A 19,193-nucleotide genomic window follows, 5' to 3' on the forward strand; every position below is an offset into this window, starting at 1 on the left:
GAGGAGCAGATGGTGCGGGAATGGAGGGATGCTACGGGAGTAGACTCGGACTCTGATATGAGAGAGGTAAAAATATATTACTGGGTTCCTTACATTCACTTTGGCGTTTAGATGTTGTTAACACTTTCCTTGGGCCTTTGACTCGTTGTTCACGTTAAGACACAAACCGAATGGCTTTCTCCACTTGTCTCCGAGAACACCCACTCTTTCCTCCCGGGTGTCCGAGATGCCGCTCCCGTGTCACTTACCGCATATAGAAGGTGGCACACCTAGCGTAGAGTTCGCGAGTACCTACCCTAGAGTCAACCTAGCTACAGCCTACCAGGATCTTATCGCCGAATCTATTATTGATAGACTTTCCATACAATAGTTTTGCATAGTTAGTGTTACTTGTAGCAGTATTATTGACATGACATGGAAAGCTCCTGTTCCCACTAGATAGACGAGTTTCAAAAGTCTAGTGAATACGGGTTTCGCCGAGGGCGACAGCAGCACCTTGGCATTTCTTTTTGGACCTTCCTTGCTAGGGATGGGACTGGTGGCTTTTCCACGGCGGCCTCTTCCTCGCAGGAGATCTATGGCGCGTTGCAGATCCCACGTGCCCCACAAGATTGGCTGCGGAGTGTGGCTGATCTTACAGGGACGGCGGGGACTAGAGGCTGGGCATCCAGTTCGGTCCCAGTTTGGGTTTCATTGCTCGGTATAGCATCTTCTCAGGGGTTGTGATTGGCTGCTATGATTGAATGAAAGTCCCGGGGATGTCAGGGGTCAATTACGAACGGGATGACTTTCTTAATGCGGCTCGTGTCAATGCAACAAACAAGATATTTAAATGAGCCTATGGTCCCATAGGGCCATGGTGTTAATCAGATGTAAATATCCAGTCGCTCACTAATTAAAATATCTTCACAAAATGCGTGCCCAACTCTTGTCATCCGTATTGCTCGCCCTAGGCGCCCACGGCATACGTATCCTCCAGTCAAACGACGACGGTTGGGCAGAGCAATATATTCGGGTCCTGCATGACGAGCTCAACAACGCTGGCCACGATGTCATTCTGTCAGCCCCAGCTGAAAACAAGTCTGGTACAGGTAAGCTCCCGTCTAAGAATTTTATCTGCTTAGGGCATTGCTAAATAGATAAACTAGGATCTTCTGACACGGAACCATCCCCGCGTACTCAGGCCTGTGAATACAATAGCTGCCCTGCGGGCAGCGCCGCCGTGGGTAACAATGCGACAAACCCACGATTAAACTGGGTAAATTCGTTCCCGGTAACTTCCGCTCGCTTTGGAGTCGAAACGTTTGCTCCTCAGCTGTGGAACGGACAAGCCCCAGAGCTCGTGGTCTCTGGGCCGAACGTGGGAAGCAACCTGTTCATCGAAGTACAGTTCTCCGGGACTGTCGGTATAGCCACCTACGCGACTCACGACGTCGGCATCCCGGCCATCGCCTTCTCCGGCGCCTCGTCCGGCAGACTTGCGTTCGACGCGCCTGTGGAAACGCAAAGCACCGTGTATGCGAAACTAGCAACGCAGTTCACGAATGCGGTCATCGCCTCTGGTGTGCCGTACCTCCCCGACGACGTGTTCCTGAATGTGAACTTCCCCAAGGCCGAAGGGGACTGCACCGACCCGGCCAATTTCAAGTGGGTGTTGAGCCGTATCAACCCCGGCTTGTTGTCTGAGCGCGATGTCGAGACCTGCGGTACCGACAGATTACCGACGGAGTCAAGCGTGGTCAATGCTGATGGCTGTCAGATTTCTGTCAGTGTGGGAGACTCGACGGATAAGACGACGGCATCAGCTGACAAGCAGGCCATTATATTACAGAAGTTGGGTGGTCTACTGAGTTGCTTGGAGTAATGATACTCTTGGCGGGGCCTGGGATCATATCCGCGTATATATTTGCAATTTTACAAGCTGTATTTCTGGAAATCGACGATAAACTGTATATTATGCTGTATACCTAAGTTGTGTCTTGGCTTCTAAACCCTGCGTGTAATATGTCTTTTCTGTATTTATATTGGGGAAACTCGGGTTTATAACCTGCTTTTTTATAAAATGCGTTGTCTTCTGGGATTTTATAAGGTCGATAGATCGTGAGTGTCGGGTCTTTCAGGGGAAGAGGAGGCGCACATAAAAGTCGTGGGAGTGGGAGGGATCTTAGAAGAAACAGGATTGGTATTGTAAGTAGTAGTGTCGGCGAAGGCTTTGTCCACACGGAAGACCTTCTACCGTATCTATGAGGACTCATTAGCATAGAAATCTCCAAACATTTCAAGACTCTGTAGTGTAACTTACCATATTCTAGACTAGATAATTGAGACCGAAAATATTTGCACCAACTACGGGACACGAAAGGGGTCGTGGCGTTTTCAAGGCATTCTGGACTGGAACCAGACGTCGGTCTTTTTACTAGACTCTGTATCGTTTCTCGTATATCTGGAAGGATCAGAGGCCGGACTGTAGAATAGTCTGCCCAATCTACTGTTTTCGCTTCCTAGACGCTGGAGCCTATCTTTGTCGTTCTAAATATTCAATCCATCGCGTATTTGTCTCTTAAATATTCTTATTAGGAAGCGATGCTATCTTCAAGCATATAGAGCGGCGTGTGTCAGTTATCGGGTAACGTGTACCACGAGAGGAGTTAAAGCGGATATGCTAGAAGCTAGCTATTCTTAGGGACGGCCGCGCTGCTTTATAGAGGAAACCTGGGGCAGCCTCTGTATACCTCGTTACTATCATGTTTTTCGTGGGAGAAGATGTCAGGTACGTGTCTCACCGTAACTATATACTTCTTCCAAATGGTCCAGAGGAAGGCAGCGAAACAGTACGCGTCATTCCTATGTTCAATTGGATAGCCTATATGCTTTTGTGAACTAATGGAGGCCAGCGCGACCATCCATGACACCATATAGGGTATGATGCTACCCGGGCAAAAAGACAAAAGATTTTGTTATGTTTGTAAGAGACCCTAGTTCGCACCAGCGATGCTCCCGGATGTAGGTAAAGATGTCTCGCCTCCTTCCTAGTCATTCTAGGTGCGCTGGGACTGATACCCAAAGGCGCGGAACGCAGGATAGAATGAATAGAAAACCTATCTATAGGAACCAAAAATTTCGCCAAAAGCATCGTTTGGGTTTGAAATCTTTAGTATCTCTTCCAGGTGCGCTTCATGAAGTCTTGGGTGCCTTACTAACATTAACAATCTCACCTAATTGTGGCTAGGAGCGGATGGTTTCCCTAGTAACGTCGGGGGTTGTTATACACCGACATTCAGCCTCGCCTTGTGCTGTGATAGAACCTATGATGTATAGGGCCACAATTTTATTATAATCTAGGATTGAAACAACAAGTAAACATGGATCATAAACATTTCGAGTCTCCCTATGCAATACATGGGGTATGGGTCGCGATACACAATATGAACTTAGAGTGAATCTATTATCCTGAGAGTGTACTATTAACCTAGAGCTAGGATGTGGGAATAGTGTCAAAAGACCCACGACATAGGTATGAAGTCACTTCATTAGAGACTCAAGTTATACATAGAGGAGTGAAGTAGGTGTTTATTGGGAGAAGAAATGTATCTGTCTACTGCTGAAGTGCAGCATCATATATATCAGGAGTCACAGTTACTCCAAATTCCTTCCTTTGCCCCAAAGTTCATATCTACCAGTCTGTCCGATAGATCCATGCCCCCCACTCCAGCTCCCCTTTTTAATAAATCAACCGCAAGTCTGTCATATACAGATCAGTGGTCGACCCTCACCAAAGCATCTGTGGCAAGTTAGTAATCCGTGTTGAGGGACATTGGAAATAATGAGGAGAACTTACTCGTTGTCGATCAGATAGAAAGTGAGAAAGTAGAGAATTAAGGTAACCACGAAAACTTGTGACGAAAACATCCTTGATGACAATCTCGCTGGGTGAGGCTAGTAAGCTCCTTAGTTCTTTCGGAACAGCTTCTTGACGGACTTGAAGAACTTCTTTAGTCCCCTAGGCTGCTGCTGAGTGCCATGAGCAGCACCAATAGGCAAGGCGGTGCCAAGATGGCCCTCAATGATGGCAATGATAGGACCCATGGCCTCCTGGGCAGCTCCAGGGAGCATCTGCTCACATGCCTCAGCGATCATGCGGGGAAGCATATTGACAATAGTCTGGAGGAGGGCGATCTGAGTGGTGAGAGAGATGACATTGCCATTAGTCGAGTTCAACAGGGTGCCGAACGCATTGATGTTGTTGCCAAGAGAGTGAACATGACCATCAATGGCATTGACATGCTGACCGATAGCGTTGAGGTGCATGATCTGACCATCCATGTGCGCGACACGTCCACCCAAGGCGTTGACATTCCTGTCAAGAGGGCCCACGGAATGACCAAGGGCAAAGTCGATCATTCCAAAGACATCCTCCAAGACAGCCTCAACATTTACACCATCAACGTTATGAGTGCCCTGTCCGGCCATCTCTCTAATAACACCTCGAATTCCATCAAGGAGAGCTGCCATATTCTGACCAGTGACAGTGGCAGCCTCGTCACCAGATCCATTGTTCATTGCAAAGGTAACCGCGTGCTTGACAATGTCGTAGAGCTTGTTTTCGGCACTAACACCGCTCATCATGTTGGCAACATGAGCCTGAACACGCTCCTCCTCAGTCTTCTCGGCTGCGACCTTATCACGAGCCCGAATTTCCTGAGTGATCTCAACGAGAAGCTGGACCACGTCACGCATCTGGTTCCACTCCTCACGAGGGGCGTTACCGCGGGCCGCAGAGAGCTGGATAAAGCGGAGGTAATCCTGGGTGATGGCATGGAAATCATGGGCTGCAGCGGTGGTGGGAGGGAAGAGACCCTGGGAACGAGCATGGGCTAGCACAGTACCCATCTCAGTGAGCTGCTGGAAGGTGTAGCGGAAAGTGACGCCATCAATCTCGACAACCACTATGGCGCTCTGGGCACCGTTGATAGCTAAATCTTACATGTAAGCAGAACTATCATAACTATAACCAAGTATAAAGGGACTGCAAAATATTACTTACCATTGGCCATGGCGCCAAGCTGCTGCGCATCGGTCATGCCAATGCCGGAATCCGGGGTTCCAGGAACCTCCTGGGCGCGGTTGTTATCTCCCTGAGGCCTGAAAATTGAAGTTAGTTAAATGTCAATACGAAAAGGACAGTAGAAACAAGAAAGGGAAAATAAACTTACGACATAGTTTCTGTTCTGGTAAATGAACAGGTAGGTCGAGATGTGAGAGAAGACTGATTGAATTGTCTGGAAGGATGGGTTAGTGTATGCGAATTGATAGAGGATGATGACTGAGTGTATGTGTTTATGTGTTGTGTATGTGTGTGGCAAATGTAAGAGAGGAAGGTGGGGTAGGGTGGTTGGGTGGTTGGAAAATACGGGCGGTAAATAATTTCGCCAGAGGTGAAGGTTGATGATGCGAGTGAATTTGTAAATGGGAATGGGTAGATGGGAAGGGTAGAAGGTAGAGGGTAGAGGGTAGAGGAAAGGTTGTAGAGGTGGGAAAGGTAGGAAGGTAGGTGAAGGGTAAAGGTGGGGAGGGTTGTGCACTTACCAGAGGCTGGATGTGCGAGAGGTTGGAGGGGGTTGTGTGAATTGAAGTTGAGAAGAATTGTAGAAAAAATGGTGAAGAGAGTAGGTATGGTGGGGTGGGGTTGGGACATGTAGAAGAAGGTGATGGGTAACTGGGGAGAGTGAAGGGAATTTTGACTTACTGATGTCCGAGAGACGAACCAGAGACTAGACTTGATAATCTTGGAGAGAAGACTTGTCAAGATGATGAAGACTTGATGGTCAAGGTTGATAGTGAAGGTTGATGGTGAAGGTTGATGGTGAAGGTTGATGGTGAAGGCTTGGTAGTGAAGGGTTCAGAGTATGGTGTGAAGTGTGAAGAGTGAAGAATAAAAGTTGGGAATGGTGGAGGAACTGCCCTGGTATATATATCTATTCGGACCAGGCTGATAGAATGAATTGTGGGGTTGGTAGAAGGTGTACAGTCAGGTGTACTTGAGGAGGTTGGAAAGGTTGATACTAAGATTGTAAAAGCTGTAACAAATGTGCCAATACAGACCCACTTGTCAGGCGAGAATTGATTGATACAGTAGGTTGCTATCACAACTTGTGGGGTGGTAACCAGAAGGACTGTCAAGTTGCTATGAGGTGGAAGAAGATGATGGTGGAGAAGGCTGAGGGAGGCAAAAAGATATGTATCACCAAGAGGACGGCAGATCAGGAGCGGTGTGGGGCGTGGTGGTTTTCAAATCAAATCAATCACCTAGGTTATTAAAAAAATCATTTATGCCAGCTGCATCGGTCTGTATTTTCAGCCTGTTTGCCCTATCAACCACCAGATCAAGAAGAAGCTTTGACCTTAACCCAGCCCGCAACCTGATCTTGCACCGGCAACCGTACCTATGTACCTGAATGATTAGAGATAAATTGGCTATCAAGGTGCATACGATAATTGATCCTTGAGCTGTAATAGAAAATCAAATGTTTCAACTAGGGTACGTACACACAAACGTACCTCGTGTTCGTGACATGCCTCCACAATATGGCTTGATATTTTATCAAAACTGCATTACTTACGGCCAACCCATTTACCAGATCATTAGAATCAATATAAAATACTCAGGTACTTGTAGCATCCATTTGATCCAGGTAATACGATACTAAACATTGACTAAGGCCGAGCGCCCAGTATATCGTGATATTTTCCTAGAACGTGATCTTAATAACTAGGGGATATGAATGACTACTAGAAAATATGCATGTATGAGGTGTCTACTTCTTCTTGTGGTCTAAAAAACCAATTACAAGGTTGGGTCGGCATTGCGTTACAGTTACAATAAATCTAAAATCGGTTTTAATATTCTAGTAACCCTCGTATTTAATTAGGTAAAAGGGGATTAAAGAAACATTTTCTCATATCGAATCAAGAATTATTATTTTATATAAGTTTGTTGGTGTTGGTAATTAACGAGGATATCTAAGATCAGTGGTTTTATTTTAGAGCATTATCATAGGTTCCGAAAATATTGCGTGAAAGTACCATAAAACAAATCGATATCATCGCAGGCTGGTGATCAAGTTTCAAATTAGGTACGTGTGGCATCCATCCAGGTATATCTCGTTTGTACATTGCCTGTTCGTACCTAAGTACCTGTTGATTATGACCCTGAGGATCACTGAGAATATTGCGGCTCAATGAGTTGACGTTGGATTTGGCGCACGGACCCACTATAGGGGTTGTAACTTCTCTGTCCATCAGGGTACGTACAGTCAAATAGATTGCGGGGGAGACCCACATTCTGCTGTACAGTAAGCAAATGTGGGTCCCTTAAAATCAGATCTCGGGAAGATGTGATTGGTTTATTTGGTGGTACGAAGGTACGTACATGAGCAGGTACCATTAGAGCTCCCTGTGATCTTGATGTACATAGGATCTGCATGTACCTGGGTACGTATGCGATCGAAAAATAGGAAGAAATATTGGGAGAAATCTGGTAATCCGTATACGCCTGTCAATATAAAGCTGCTGCTGATATCCCATGACTCGATAGTCCTTCTGCCGTGTCTCGATTTCGTAGCGCGAATGCTCAACGCTCCTCATCACAGATTATTGAAAATCCTAGAGACATTATAGTTGAGCGAGCGTCTCCATTAGTAGATATTGAGCGGCGCGATAATACTAGAACAGGCCATCTGAAATCCATTCCAAAAGCGATTAGAGGTAATACCGACATATATAATACTGCAAGGTCGTTAGTTATAGGTTGTGCAATTACTCTGGTTCGAAAAATGTACTGTTTTTACTACTTGAGTTGACGGGGATGGTCAGGGAAATAATATTATTGATAATTCTGACCATCTCCTAGCCTAACAATACGTTTGCTCTAGGATAGTCCTGTTATCAACAATCCAAGTTTGGTTCTATCGATGGAACAATCTAGATGCATGGGAATATTTAACAAATAACACAAAACCCTCCATTCCCTGGGACCTGGGTATGGCGTTTCCTAGCTAGTGCTAATAAAAACGATACTTCACGGTATATTCAAGTGGCCGACAGGAAGCATATCCTAGAGAAGAGCTAGAGGCCAAAATGCGGAATCATCGAAATGACTGGAGGGTATTGGGTCTCGTATCGTCGACGAAAGATACCATGCAAAAAAATAGCATCTGCAACATGTAGTTCATAGAGATACTCGGTTCATACCTCCTAGACGCTTTTATCTATCCAAACTAGAGTCAGGACTGCTACAGAGAAGGTTAAAAGACGCCCCCGATTCCATGCTACTGAGAATAGCCGCTCAAAAGATATATGGCCCTTACCTATTGATAAAAATAGACCCCCTCTCACGAAGTTCGAGTTTATATAATGTAAGCAAAGGTACTTTTAATACAAATATCCTGTTGCGAAAAATATTACTAGAAGTACAGGACTGGGCAAGGTAGGTAAATATCATGCTATACTATACTTGGTCGTTCGTAACTTGATGGATTTTCCGCGATGCCTACGAATATGATATGCTTCAGTTATCTAGTGTCGAAGGTTACGAACCACCTCCCATAAAGCTCTGAAGTTCGACCATAAGAACCCGAGCTTGGAAATTTGTGTTTAGATATCTCTATGGAGAGGAAGATGACTTGAAGATGAGCAACCAACTAGAAAGGCTATCGTAGCTGATGCTGGACTTTCCTGGGGAGAATAGAACAAGGGTTCTCCGTAGACCCTCCGCATCTAAAGCCATACGGACCACAGTTCAAGATTATTAACGCGTCGAATTGTGGTATATAGTTGAATAATTTAGAAGTACACTACCTACACTACCTTGTAAGGCCCTGTTCTTCATGGTTTTCCATATGGCGAACCGCCAGTATTTTATCTGGGTTGGAAGGCAACGCATATAATATACCAAAGACAAGATCGCCTTGGACTCGTAAAACGTTAAGCGTGAGCATCTTATTATGCTCTTGTGTGAAGCTGGAAATGTTCCGACCTTTCTAATTATCACCGAAAAACAGTTGTATGAACAGCAGTGCCCCCCAGATAAATTATGGATATTGCGTCTTATGGAATACTGCCGAGACATATCTAATGCCTTTGCTCTGCGCCACTTCTTTGGGTTTCTAGAAGTATCACGTCCTACTGACTAACAACTACATAGGTATCGGAAATACTAAAGTATCAGGACGATACTTCATTAATACCACATATTTCCTACCTAGAGAAGCCTCTAGCTAAATTCAGGTAGTTCTGGGCTTACTACGTCCCTCCCGAAGTAATTATTCAATCTACTGGGATTTATGTGTAACTCTACCTTTGAGCTGTGTGGATTACCTAGGTACCTAAGCATCAGGGGTTTAAAAGGGGTCACAATAGTCAGAAAACAGTACTGGATGTGATTGCAATGAGACTCTGTTAATGACTAGAGTCTATCTTCTGGCCGAGTGTCAACAAAACACCGGAAATCAAGCTACGAACGACGATATTGCCCGAAAGAGCCCCCATACGATTGCGAAACCAGCCGAAATCCACCCAGTATCCATCCCTAATTTGTGTGTACCATAGATCATTCCTGCCTGCATCTCATTAGCTAATGAAGATATAATAGAATATTATGTTGAATACATACCGCAATGAAAGAGAATGGAAGGTTTTGATGGTGTGTCTTGGGGTAATAACGAGGGACTGGTGCTTGCTAGAGATATCCATGTGTGTCATGAGGGAATATCCATGTGCCGGAGGGGAACCCGTAGGGAAGGGAATTATGCGACGAGGGCATCCTCGTCGTCGTCGTCATCGACATCTGTTGGGGGAATGTCATGTTAGCAGCATAATCAAAGGAATGGATCCCCGGAATCATTGGAGCAGGCGAGTGCGGATGCGAATACGAGTGATGATGACCACCACTGCCGTAGACCGGGACACCGCCATCATCGCGCCTCTCCGTAGCACTGATGACTAAGACTTCGTCGTCGTCGTCGTCATTCTGGGCGTTGGTAGAAGGCGATATGTCAGGCTGACTCGTCGGCGCTGCCTCATTGACAGGCGTGACACCGGGTACGGCAGAAGTCGCGCCACAACCGTTCTCCTGCTCCGCTTTCACGGCGATCGAATCTTCAGTTTTGACTTCACCTTTGACTTCGGTCTTGACGGGCTCATCAGCATCGCCGGCATCCTCGTCAACGGCAGCGAGCTTGCGCTTCTTGCTGGGGGTGCGAGTCTTGACGCCGTCCTTGCTGTCCTTGGACTCCTTCTTGACACCTCCCACGCCACCGGCGGCGCCGATGCCGTGGGCCTTCATAAGACGCTCATATCGCTTGGCACTGGAAGGTAGTAACACGGTTAGTTCAGAAGAAAGGGGTAAGATGAGCGAGAAGTAAGGTTTGATAGAGAAAAATGATGGTAGTTACTGGGGAGGTACTCACGCTGCGCCCTTGGAGACAATCTCGCATTCCTTGGCGACCTCGGTGAAGTCAATCTATTTAGGTCAGTAAGACTCAACTGAGAGGTACATTTGGTACGCGAAGATTTGGTTAATCATCAACAGGGTAGTGCTCACCTTTCCAGCAGTCGAGTGCTTGATGCACACGATGAGGAACTTGAACTGAGAATCAACGTCCAGAGCTGGCATTATGTCGGTGGCTGACGTGAGGTTGTCAGGCTGAAGGGATCAAGTAGAAAAGTTTGAAGGTAAAGTACGAGAACCTTGCGTATGAAGAGAAGTGGAGTGGTAGTTGATATTGTTGAAGTTGATAGATGGGAGGATAGGTTTTTAGGATTGACAGGTAAGTCGAGAAATTTGATCAAGTAGTGGAAGCTTTGGCTTTTTTGTCTGTGAATGCTACTTTTAAGGAAGTAGGCCCTGTACCCAGCCTACTCTCGAAGAAGTTGCAATTTGTTTTTAGTAGATGGTTGTTGGGCGGTTATTGCCACAGTGTAGGAGGTCCGCATAAAGTGCAGTCAGACTCGATATACCAGGCAACGGCCCAAGCTTCAGCCAATACTGAAGTAACTGAGGATCAACTTGGAAGGCACCCAGTCTTAGAGTTGCTTATGTATGCGGAAGTCAGTATTGCTAGGTATACGTCGTGATGATGGACACACTTGGGGATCTAGTACGACAGTTAATGTCGGGACCACCAGCTAAAATATGAAAAATTCTTTTACTATACTATGGTGAACTGTCAGAAACTGATCTTTGAGTGTCGTGAATTATCTTAGACAAGACTTCAAGAGTAACCACAAAGATAAGACTTAAGATGAGCTTTAATCTTTTAGATGTTGCCGTGTAGCATGTCAAAGGTCCAACTATTTCATACTACAAATGCCTTTGTCATTGATACTGGAATATGTTGGTCGTGATAGAGGTAAAGGAAGTAGTATGTGTATAGAAGATGAACAGTAGGGGGCCTGTCAGCTGAATTAAAGAGGGTTAATATAGCTGGACAGTGCTCGGTACTCGGTTCTGGGCTGCCCCGAACTCCGAGGCGCATCGTAACGAGGACTATCTCATTTACTGCAACAATTTATGATAGACTTTCGATGGCAGAGGTCTTTTTGTATTACCTAGTAGATACATACAGAGGCTCTCCAAGGCCGATTCAAGCCAACACATCAAACTTCTTCTTTCAATTAGTGAAGGCCCGAACAACGAGGCTAATAGCCGTTGGGCAAATTAAAACACACAAGAAAGATAACATCCAGAGCCTTAATTAGGGTCTAGAAACATGACTCTTCGAAACGCGACCCTGACGAGCTCTATGGAGAATTCCTCTGGCACGGCGGCGACGCGGCGCAGGGGCCGCAGCAGGGAGAGCAGCTGGGGCGGGGACCGGAGCCGGAGCCGGGGCCGGAGGTGCGGCAGCCGGTGTGGTAGTGGGTCCAGTGGCGGGGGCTGCGTTGGGAATAGCGGGCACCACAGCCGGCACAACAGCGGGAGGGGCGACGACGGGAGCGGCGCCGGAAGCGCCAGAAACGGGAAGAATCTAGGAGACCCAACTTGTTAGTTGATGTTTGGGTTGGATAATAATGGCAGCCGTAATATAGGTAATTTAACTTACAGTCACTCCGCCTTTTAGCCACTAAGACAAACTAAGTCAGTAAATGCTGCACACTCTCATAGATATATAGGAAATTACTTACACCCTTACCCTTGCACCGGGTGGTAAAAGTGTCGCGTGCGACACGGCGAGAGGCATGACCCATCTCGCGACTCACTGCGGTCCAATCCACAGTCTTTAGCAAGTCTTTGCTTGCATTTTTAAAAATGGAGACCATCATGACGACCTGTCTGGTCGTGACAGTCACGCCATTTCCCAAATGAATATATGGGTTCGACATCTTATTTAATGTTAGTAGTGGGCTCAAAAAGAATGATGTGCCTATGTTCAGCCTTAACAGAGATAGCCAGTCTCGAGAATAATCGAGAATGGGTTGACAAAACAAGACAAAAGGCAAGACTGAAAGTGAAGGGGTATTAACCAGAGCTATTACTTACTTTGACCAGGTAGATAGGTACGGTAAGACGTAGGAATTCTTTGAGGTTTGAAGTTGGAATGGTGCGAGGGGAGGTGTGTGATAATTCTGGTTGTTGGAAAAGGGAAACAAAATTATTTCTTCAGATCTAGGTGAAAGAAATTAGAAATGGCTCTCAATTTGTCTGCCTGAGGGAAGTTGCTCACTTTCCTAATCTCCCAATGGACAGTGGCTTCATGCCCTATACTTCGCGCAGGTCTTAGGGCTCTTAGGGGTTCTCAGGTATCCGCTTAGTCGTGTTCTTTCTCAAAACACCCCACCGCTAGATGTCAGGTGAACACTTGAAGTATCTAGGGACATGTACAATGGCAGTAACTCTAGGGGCTAGGAAGGAGAGAAAAAAAATTACATAAGATACAACTTCAGGAAGGTAAACGGGGCTCGAAACTATGGACTCAACCCAGCGTAATTTGGACAATATAAATGAGATAGGACCCTCCTAGTGGTCATATCAAAATCAGCTTTTACTCGCCTACAGGTCCAGAGGTAGTTATGGCATAGGATAGCTCTACTATCAGGTCTGACTTATTACTCCCTACTCAGGACATGGGCCTGAATTTTAGTATCACTTGCTTCAGTAATCGTGAGAGGAGCAAGGTAACCATAATGAAAACAACCGTTATTAATGTAGCATATAAACTATGAAACTACCTGCATCGCGAAATAAACCCTAGATCTTCCCTGCGATTTGCGTTATAGAGCTTCGTTTACTTTGCCGTAAAGAGCATTACTAGAGCCAGTAGGCCATCAAATGCCATGGCCCTTGCCTTCCTCCAAGATACCGGCCATTGAGGTTGTTAGAAAAGTAAATATCAATGCGACTATTCACTTTTGAGTAGCAATAACCTCATCATCATCGCCATCCTCGATCTTAATCACACCTGCAGCGTCATCTTTGAGCTCCTTCTTCGTAACGGGCTTCATATCTTCATCATCTTCGGGGCTATCACTCTCGTCTCGGCCCTTGCCAGCAGCCTTAGCCTTCTTGCCCTTGGTAGACTTGGTGACTCTAGCAGATTTGGTTTGCTGAGGAGAGCCTCCCGCCGCTTCTTCCTTTCGATACCTGCGTCGGATCTGTGAGAATCGCATCTTTAAATGGTTAGTACTAAGTCATGTGTATTCAGTAGCAGAGACTATACTTTGGCAATTCTTGAATCCTTCAGATTGAGCTCCTGGGCAAGTCCGTCCCAGTCAATATCCAGGCTATTGGGAAGATACTTGAAGATGGCAGTGAAGAACTTCTGGTCACCAGCCGTCAACGCGCTTGTTTCCTTAGGAGGCATGTTTGCTGTTTGACACAGTTGGCTTGGCGGTGGAAATTTGGTCGGTATTAGATGCTGTACTAGATCTAATAGTTAGTTCATGTCGAATGGGAAATATTAGGAGGAAGAGTAACTACAGCAGTGTAGCTTATAGTTAATCGAGGATAGCTTATCACTTCGATTCTTTGACTGCTTCATAGATGGAAATCGAGAGGGAAAGAGGGAAGATGGAGCTTTGAGGTACGGCAATGATGAGGAATATGCCCGGGACTATGTCACAGCAGCAGAAGGGGGGGGGATAGGGTTGAAGCGGCGCAGAGGGCCAGGACGACAGACAAATATATGTCGCGCTTGGTAGGATGGGGGTTTAAGGACATATAGGTACATAGGGATTTCCACTTACCTTGGAGCGATAGATACCGCGACCTAGCTGTATATTAGATCAGTAAACTGATATGAGCATAGGTTGAAGGTTGCGAAAGTGTTTGTACTTGGATGGGGGGGTAGTGTTGGGTGGGTGATGCAGCGACGTCTCAGATTGAAGAGGAAAATCGTAGGGTCGAAGGAGTAGTCACGAGGGCTAAAGTGCAAGCGACGGCGGGAAAGTTGCGAGAAAGCTTCATATAGACGCCCTGCAGAGTTCAAGGTGTAGAGGGATGAAGCGGAGGGGAAGTGATGCTGAAATGCTATAAAACTTACTTCGAGCGAAGATGGTATTGTTGCGGTAGACTTCTCAGTGGTGCTAAATAAAATCTTCCTGCTTTAGGATTTGATATGAAAGTTATTTCGTTGTAGTGGTAGCCAGGTACCAGAAGTTGAAGGTGGTGAAGAGGTTGGCCCTGAGGGTGGTGTGTTGAAAGAAGAATCAGATGCGAGAGGATTGGGACTCAAGTGGGAAGGAGGACGCGAGGATCGTGAACCAAGAAACAATGGTTTCCAAGTACATAGATCTCAATAACAAGGCGGGTACTACCCAAATTAGGTCGTCGAGTTTGTTGTCGAGTTTGCTGTCTAGTTCGCCAGACGTACGTCTAAGTTGCCGCTATAGAGTTGCGGTCATGTAAGCTATTACTCAGGTACGTATGCCAGATCGACGTGTAAGTAGAGGAGTTGACGACGTTGACAACTTCGGTAGCGATTTGAACCATAATAAACAGCAGTCTAGCATAGGAACAAGTTTTACAATGCGGTGTTTGGCATACAGCCGTCAAAACACAGGGATAACAAACGAAATGGCTCTGGAGTCTTACCTGTATCTGAGTCTGAGATTTCTAGCATGGAGAGAAACTCCGTTTTCTTAGCAGTAGTAATTCATACCAATCTGCTAGTTTATTAGACACTTGAATGTATGTGCTCCGTCCAAGACGAAAAAATAACTTACAAACTTATCTATTTGTCCTAAAGAGATACTTTCTTCGATATAGGTTGGGACCGTTATATGGAAATACGATGTAAGATGTAATGACAACTACCTAACCGACAAAGTTTTACCTGACTCAAATGGATTGGCCACTTGTTACAGTTCGAAATAAGATCAATAAGGGCAGATCTTTACATATAAGCATAGCTAAAAAGGCATGTGCAGAAACCAAGTTGATATTCACGTTAGACTCTTTTACGTTCACGAGTACGTACTGTATTAAACAATATTTGATGTAAAATTCATTTGGTAGGGCTGAGTTAATGTAAGGTACTTATGTGAATTGAGAAACAAGCAGCTGAAATGACAGGATTAGAATTGACTAGAGCTTTAAACAAAGGAACTCGGAGTAGAAACACCTCCGTAACCCGATGGAGTTATATTGTCTAGAATATTAAGTGTTATTAATTACCAAATCTTTTTTTCATCTGATGGCTTTGAAGCTCGATATGACAGAACGGGATAGGTTGTAGGACATACTAATAAGATAAGACATTCTGAAAGAAAAATGGTCTGGTTTTATATTTATGCTGCTACTTGATATCAATCACAATAATCTGAGAGAAAGTAAAACTAACCGAATGGTTTTTGTTTAAGCAGTAGAATCAAACGGATTTAGCTAACAGCTATGCACTTGTCTGAGAGAACCCTTGATTTGTGTCATACGTAGAGTGAATGTTAGAAGTAACATCAAAGTTGCTGTATAGTCGCCGTGTAATAGTATGAATCTATTAACGCTTGCCTTTATGTATCCTCTTTTAAGGGCGCTGCGCGTCTAGATCTATTCCTATTCCTAATTAGCTCCACGTATACCGTGACAGCACTTGGACCTTGGGACGGTTATTATAGTGGGATAATCATATATTTATTTTCTTGGAAATGAATCGCTTTGCTCTAACTGGGTTTATATCTCCAGCATCTACTCAACGCCTCCGAAATCAACTGCTCCTTTAATGTTTGCCAAAGTTCTCATTTACAAGTACGTATCGATAACGAGCCTTACCCTCCTCCATATCGATGATTGCCTGGTTGGCGTCCTTCAGAGGTCGTTCCTGAACCCAAGATTTGATCTTCTTATCTGCTGCTAGCTGTAGCATTTCTCTTATTTCCCAAGGAGCTCCAGTGGCGCTACCGCCGATTTTGACTCCATTCAGAATTAACTGGAATGCATTGATGGGGGGAAGCTCGCCTCCATCAGGGGCGCTACATGACGAATTAGTTTTGAACGGAATTCGACCACTGCATTAACAAGGTGAAATAGAGACAAACTTACCCAACTTGAATCAAAGTGCCCCTTGCTTTTAGAAGATCAAGGTAGCCATCCAAAGGCATCTTTGAATGAGACACTGTACTAACGATGAGGTCCAGGGTTCGTCGGTGCTTCGTTGCCCAGTCTTTCTCCTCATCCGTAGCAATGTACTCATCGGCACCAAGTTTCAGTACGTCCTCCCTTTTTTCTTCCTTTCTCGAGATACCGACGACCTTATCGGCTCCCAGGGCTTTAGCGAAAAGAATACCAAAGTGACCCAAACCGCCAACACCAACAATTCCCACTGTCTTGCCTGGTCCACAGCCATTTTGCTTTAGGGGCGAATACATGGTGATGCCACCACAAAGCATCGGAGCGACAATGGCTGAATCAATTCCATCCGGAATCTTGAAGACCCAATGGCCGTTTGTACGGTTGTAGTCCGCATAGCCGCCATAAGTTTTACCTTCTCCATCCGGGTAAATGGAGCCGTAGGTGTTGATTAAGCCTTCTCGGCAATAGGACTCCAAGCCGTTCGAGCATTCCGGGCAGGTGCTCTTCTGGCAAGTCCTTGCTTGCGCACCAACTCCAACGCGATCGCCAACTTTGATATGCTTCACGTTCGCTCCTACACGTACTGCCTTGCCGACGATCTCGTGGCCCACGACACAAGCTACGATGATGTCAGAAAAAAAAAACCGCAAACTAATCCGAAAGAACTAAAAAGGGGACGTACGGTAGGGAGTCGGGCCCCAGCCGGACTTCAACGTGTGTAGGTCACTACCGCAAATACCGCAGTGTGATATCTCGATGTCCACATCATCCTCGGTCCATTTCTTAGGCTCGAATTCGCCCCACTCCCTATTTCATAATAGCTGTCAGTGATTATGTAATTTGATAAAAAGCCCAGATATTTCGGAGATGTCTCGGGAGTATAAGCTTCCTCCTCTGTGTGTGTTTCTACCATTCAAGAAGGAGAAACAGCTCCAGGGACAAATCTAGACGATGAGGAAAGAGCTATTGATATTACTTACATCTTTCCATTGATGGCATCTGGGGACTTACCCAGCCAGCCTTCGAACTTAGGGCTTGCCTGTGCTGCCATGTTGAAATATATGGTGATTCGGTGGCCGAGACTATGAGGTTTGAGGTGAAGAGATGAAGATTCCTGTGTTTTTTTAATTTTATTGTTGAATTAAATGCTCGATCTTTAATCATGGCTCGAGCTACAATGCAACTGGCTTATACTTAAATAGAGAAACGACGGCCACGTCACATCCGGCTCATCCCATTAACATTCGAATTTTAATCTCTCTGCGGCCAAAAAGCCGATTGTGGATTCATAATCCATGACGCTAAGTGGAGGTAACAGTGGATAGAAGTTACATACGATGCAAACCTGTACATACATTATACTTACCTACCTCGGTACCAACGTGTAGGTAGCTACGAATAAATGGAATCTACCTAGGTAGTCTCTTTTATGGGCCTCTGAGACAAGAATTGATAGGTATTGTGTAAGCAAATCAACGGTGTAAATCTGCATATGTACTAAAAAAAGGTGTAGGGTGTCCCACCGTTACATTGTGGCTAGTGATGGACTAGCATCGTTGGCCGAGATATAATACCGTGAAAATTTAATAGACGCACATATCTAACTCGCTACTACCCACTCAGATAAGTGTCGGACTTATTGTATATCGGGCTTACTGTATCGGACTTAATGCTAAGACTAATAAGTAGTCAAGTACTTAAATATTACCGTTAAGAATGAAATAGCTGCCGGGCAGAAATTCCACGAAAAAATGGCTAATAAGTATATTCACAGGTTATTAAGATTCAATATTAGACGTCATCGGTAACTAAGTGGAAATAGCTACATCTGCAGTCTAAGCGGTCTAATGCACTCTCAGTAAAGCGAAGGGGTACTCATTACTCAAGAATTATTCTAGGGGGGGGGGGCTTTACGTAGTAGTGAGGCTATCTGTGGCGACGAATATGTTACAACACTAAAAAACCAAGAAACAACCATAACACGTGGAAGTAACCTCATAATAGCCACTAACAACTCTTCGGATGTTTTTCTCCTAGTAAATAATGGGCATAACGGTGATAGTGAATTTATCTCCATGCAAATAGAAAAGTTCCACAGGTCGATCTTTTTCCACCGCTTTCTTTCTTATCTTACCTCTTGACTTTTTTTCATATTTGCATTCGGGAATTCCATAGGTTTCTTATTATCATGAGACGCAAAAAGATGTCTTCGACGGTGAGATTTTAGTCAGGGGTATATATGCCGTAAGATGCAAGTAAGCATTTACGACGAAAGAAAAGCCTATATACTTCCGAGGAACCCGTTTGATAGGTAATCTGGAATGACCTATCTATTCCCGTCCTTTCAATTCTCGTAAAAATTGCTGCCGGTAGGTAGTATTGAAATACTCGGAGTTTGGGACGACCTCACACCGCCCTACTCAGCCGCTAAATTTTTCAGCTTTTACTAATGCAGTCGAGGACGAGGTATCGCCGAATGGCACTCAATTGATGTCTCTAAATTCAATAGCGAGGCTCGGAGTAATATTCCAACGGCTTATCAGTTTATTAATATCAATTACTAGGGCCAGTCTTTCATTTCGCGTCTCGCGAGCGCTGCGCTCCGATGAAGAGACGTTCAAAAATTAGGTAA

General features: G+C 45.2%; 6 protein-coding genes across 6 annotated transcripts; 1 reads left to right on the forward strand and 5 right to left on the reverse strand.

The window, feature by feature from the left end:
• The first annotated feature begins 771 nt into the window (after positions 1–771).
• Positions 772–2,057, forward strand: F4817DRAFT_330712 (sure-like protein). The gene is made up of 2 exons (XM_049302429.1): positions 772–1,091; positions 1,149–2,057. Exons 1-2 carry the CDS (start codon positions 914–916, stop codon positions 1,862–1,864), a joined length of 894 nt encoding a protein of 297 aa, XP_049161292.1. The 5' UTR covers positions 772–913; the 3' UTR covers positions 1,865–2,057.
• Positions 2,058–3,948: 1,891 nt separating this feature from the next.
• F4817DRAFT_313701 (uncharacterized protein) lies at positions 3,949–5,218 on the reverse strand (the record flags this gene model as incomplete). Its single annotated transcript, XM_049300282.1, has 3 exons — positions 3,949–4,973; positions 5,045–5,142; positions 5,214–5,218. The coding sequence occupies 3 exons, from the start codon at positions 5,216–5,218 to the stop codon at positions 3,949–3,951; spliced, it is 1,128 nt and encodes a 375-aa protein (XP_049161293.1).
• A 4,518-nt stretch (positions 5,219–9,736) lies between these two features.
• Positions 9,737–10,672, reverse strand: F4817DRAFT_313702 (uncharacterized protein; the record flags this gene model as incomplete). The annotated part of the gene is made up of 3 exons (XM_049300283.1): positions 9,737–10,364; positions 10,467–10,519; positions 10,601–10,672. The coding sequence occupies 3 exons, from the start codon at positions 10,670–10,672 to the stop codon at positions 9,737–9,739; spliced, it is 753 nt and encodes a 250-aa protein (XP_049161294.1).
• A 1,081-nt stretch (positions 10,673–11,753) lies between these two features.
• Positions 11,754–12,381, reverse strand: F4817DRAFT_363468 (uncharacterized protein; the record flags this gene model as incomplete). Its single annotated transcript, XM_049306646.1, has 3 exons — positions 11,754–12,026; positions 12,102–12,122; positions 12,184–12,381. 3 exons carry the CDS (start codon positions 12,379–12,381, stop codon positions 11,754–11,756), a joined length of 492 nt encoding a protein of 163 aa, XP_049161295.1.
• Positions 12,382–13,401: 1,020 nt separating this feature from the next.
• On the reverse strand, positions 13,402–13,859 carry F4817DRAFT_313704 (uncharacterized protein; the record flags this gene model as incomplete). Its single annotated transcript, XM_049300284.1, has 2 exons — positions 13,402–13,665; positions 13,716–13,859. 2 exons carry the CDS (start codon positions 13,857–13,859, stop codon positions 13,402–13,404), a joined length of 408 nt encoding a protein of 135 aa, XP_049161296.1.
• A 2,242-nt stretch (positions 13,860–16,101) lies between these two features.
• On the reverse strand, positions 16,102–17,993 carry F4817DRAFT_330769 (NADP-dependent alcohol dehydrogenase C). The gene is made up of 4 exons (XM_049302430.1): positions 17,542–17,993; positions 17,244–17,368; positions 16,532–17,180; positions 16,102–16,461 (listed from the first exon to the last, which is right to left on the reverse strand). Exons 1-4 carry the CDS (start codon positions 17,610–17,612, stop codon positions 16,209–16,211), a joined length of 1,098 nt encoding a protein of 365 aa, XP_049161297.1. The 5' UTR covers positions 17,613–17,993; the 3' UTR covers positions 16,102–16,208.
• Positions 17,994–19,193: the final 1,200 nt, after the last annotated feature.

This window comes from Daldinia loculata (assembly GCF_022478755.1).
Source record: "Daldinia loculata strain CBS 113971 unplaced genomic scaffold F4817scaffold_11, whole genome shotgun sequence".
Lineage (NCBI taxonomy): Eukaryota > Fungi > Ascomycota > Sordariomycetes > Xylariales > Hypoxylaceae > Daldinia > Daldinia loculata.